Consider the following 3,179-nt stretch of genomic DNA (forward strand, 5'->3'; position numbering starts at 1 on the left):
ATCCGTTTCCATCCCTATACACAACATTGGTGCCGGCGGGCCTTCCAAACTCGTCAGCAGCACACACTCGGCAGCGGCAGGCAACCTGGGCGCCCTACCAGCACCAGCCACGTGCCCCCTTCCCCATGGGAAAGGGAAATGATTAAAGACCAGAATCCCGGAGCTGGCCCTCCCCCGCGTCGTGGCCCTTCGCACTGGAGCTCCCTGTCTGTCTCCACGCGACGCCGCTCGGTATATATACGGCCACTGGTCGCGCGCCCCTTCTCCAACCTCGCAAGCTAGCTGCTAGTCATGCATATGCTGAGCTCCCTACCCCTCTCCCTTTCGGCTTTGGATTCCTTGCCACGCACGTCGCTCCAGATTCACCCGGGCTCGGCCGCTCCACCGCCTTGAATCGAACTGAAGCCTCGGCCACGCGGCGCACCAAGCAGAGCACTACTGCACCGATCGAGCGAGCGAGCGTTCCATGGGCAACCACAAGAAGCTCATCCGCTTCCTACCCGCCGACCCGGCGGCAGCGGCCGCAGCTCTGTCGTCGCCCAGGTCCTTGTCGTCCAACTCCTCCGTCTCCGACGACGACGGGTACAGCTCGTCCTCCTTCCCCGCCTCCACAGCGTCCTCGCCGTCGCGGTACAGCCTGTCGACCCCGCCCAAGTCGCCGTGGGTGCACCTCCCGGGCCTCGGCGCCGACAACGGTGACGCAGCCGAGACCACCACAGGTCTCATCGCGTCGCTGGCCACGGAGGACGGGAAGGTCTACTCGCTGGCCGCGGCGGGGGACGTGCTCTACACCGGCACGGACTCCGCGAACGTGCGGGTCTGGCGGGACCGTCGGGAGCTCACGGGGTTCCGCACGGGAAGTGGCCTCGTCAAGGCGATCGTCGTGGCCGGCGACGGCCGCATCTTCACGGGCCACCAGGACGGGAAGATCAGGGTGTGGCGCGCCGACGCCGACGACCCCGCCGTGCACCGCCGGGTCGGGTCGCTCCCCGCGCTCGGTGACTTCTTGATGGGCTCCGTCAACCCATCGTGCTACGTCGAGACGCCGCGGCGCGGGAGGAGCCGGCGCCGCGGGGTGTGGCTCCGGCACTCGGACGCCGTGTCGTGCCTCAGCCTCGACGAGGACGCCGGGCTGCTCTACTCTGGGTCCTGGGACAGGACCTTCAAGGTGTGGCGCGTCTCGGACTCCAGGTGCCTCGAGTCGGTGCCCGCGCACGACGACGCCGTCAACACCATCGCCGCGGCCGGGTTCGACGGCCTCGTGTTCACCGGCTCGGCTGACGGGACCGTCAAGGTGTGGCGGCTGGAAGCGGCGGATCCGAAGGGCGACAGGACGAGGAACGTCCTGCAGAGAGTGCTCGGGAAGGGCGAAAGCGCGGTGACCGCGATCGCTGTGTCCCCCCAGGCGCGCGTCGTGTACGTCGGCTCGTCCGACGGGCTTGTCACCTACTGGCGGTGGGGGCTCGACGGCGAGGCGAGGTACGACGGTGTGCTCGTGGGCCACAAGATGGCAGTGATGTGCCTCGCGGTGTCCGGTAGCGTTATCGTGAGCGGCTCCGCCGACAGGACGCTCTGCGTGTGGCGACGCGACGACGGCGCGGAGCACATCCGCCTCGCCGTGCTCGTCGGGCACACGGGGCCCGTGAAGTGCGTCGCGCTGGCGGACGAGGACGAGAACGACGCTGACGCCGAGCGGCGGTTTGTCGTGTACAGCGGCAGCCTCGACGGGTCGGTCAAGGTGTGGCGCCTGTCGGAGGAGCACGCGCTCGAGCCGGCGCCGGCCGCAGAGAGCTTACAGTACCATTGATGCCACGACGGGGCCGGAGGCATGAACACCCCGGCCGGCGCTGCCGTCGCCGGTGCAATCGTTTGAGCTGAAGCGTGCGGCAGCTGCCAGAACACGAAATCAGCTGCACCTGAATGGATTAAGCCCGCACCGCGTGCGAGCTCGCACGAACAACGTGCTGCGCGCACTTGTACAGTAGGAGAGTATACTAGAGTGTGTACATGTACGTAAGATATACGGTATCCGTATGATTAGCTAGGAATTTTGAGGGGCGAAATCAAATGTGTCACGTCAAAATCCGATTAATGTCAGAAGAAACGGGCAATTGGTTTGATAGTGAGAGACTGAGAGCTGTCTACGGATTATTCTTTGTGCTTCGTCTTCGTGTTAATTTCGGGTGAAGGAGATGTACAAATGGTTGGTTTTGTCTTTGTGACGAGGTTAACAGAAAGATGATGATGATGATGTGTTTAATTATTTTCTTGTGAATTGCGTTTCTTTAGATTATTTCTAACGTTTTCCTTCAAGATTCAGAATCCCTTTAGGACGGGATTTTCGTTATTTTCAGCATTTCAACGGTTTTCTTTCACGGTTCCCGTCACGAAGGAATTCTTAAGGTCATTTCTTTTAGGACGAGATTCTCTCTCCTTTCTCTTCACGATTTTCCTAAAAAGAAACTGTTAGAGATGAGAGGAAATAAAGAGAATAAAAATTAAAAAAAATCAGAAAGAGAATGAAATAAAATAAATATGATTAGAGATGATCTTACTTTTTAAGTGACAAGTGCTGCATCTTATCCCATTCACTTGCAGCTAAGCTACCACAGTCATACTCATCATAAACCGAACTTTTTGTTTGCTGCAGTAAGGTTGTCTTTAAGGATAGCACATTACCATCTGAACCCATGAAATAGGGGGAAAAAAGAAAAAGGTGATCGCATATCTGAAGATGGGCGAAATAAAAGGCTACAACAATCTACATCTTTCTTTGAGCAACTTCGCATACTTTACCTGTTACTGTTTGTTTCTTGTTTTAGATATCAAAACAGTCGGTAATACACCTTTGAATAAAGATGACCTTATCAAAAGAAATTTATTCTTTAGCTACATAGTGCTAGAAAATTACTAAAACTAAAAAAAATCTCAAATAATATTATTCACCATTTGACTCTTCATATTCTACACACATATACGCGCAGAGCACACTCAAGCTACGCATAAACCAAGCGCATGCACTGTGCTCCTTTTCCACCTCCAACACGCACAAAAGAAAGGAGTAAGCCAACCAGCTTGTGCCACATCACACATCATCTCACCCACCAGACAAGCTTGTATGCAGGGAATTTTTTTGTTGATTTCAATCGTTAAAATACAATATCTCTATAACCATATAT

At 56.0% G+C, this 3,179-nt stretch overlaps 1 protein-coding gene across 1 annotated transcript; it reads left to right on the top strand.

The window, feature by feature from the left end:
• Window positions 1-278: 278 nt before the first annotated feature.
• LOC133912887 (protein JINGUBANG-like) lies at window positions 279-2,215 on the top strand. The gene has a single exon (XM_062355847.1). The coding sequence runs from the start codon at window positions 467-469 to the stop codon at window positions 1,805-1,807; it is 1,341 nt and encodes a 446-aa protein (XP_062211831.1). The 5' UTR covers window positions 279-466; the 3' UTR covers window positions 1,808-2,215.
• Window positions 2,216-3,179: the final 964 nt, after the last annotated feature.

Source organism: Phragmites australis, chromosome 3, assembly GCF_958298935.1.
Source record: "Phragmites australis chromosome 3, lpPhrAust1.1, whole genome shotgun sequence".
Taxonomy (NCBI): domain Eukaryota; kingdom Viridiplantae; phylum Streptophyta; class Magnoliopsida; order Poales; family Poaceae; genus Phragmites; species Phragmites australis.

Bases quoted from the DNA above. Each gene is read 5' to 3' on its own strand.
- LOC133912887 (XM_062355847.1), top strand. From the start codon at position 467: ATGGGCAACCACAAGAAGCTCATCCGCTTCCTACCCGCCGACCCGGCG.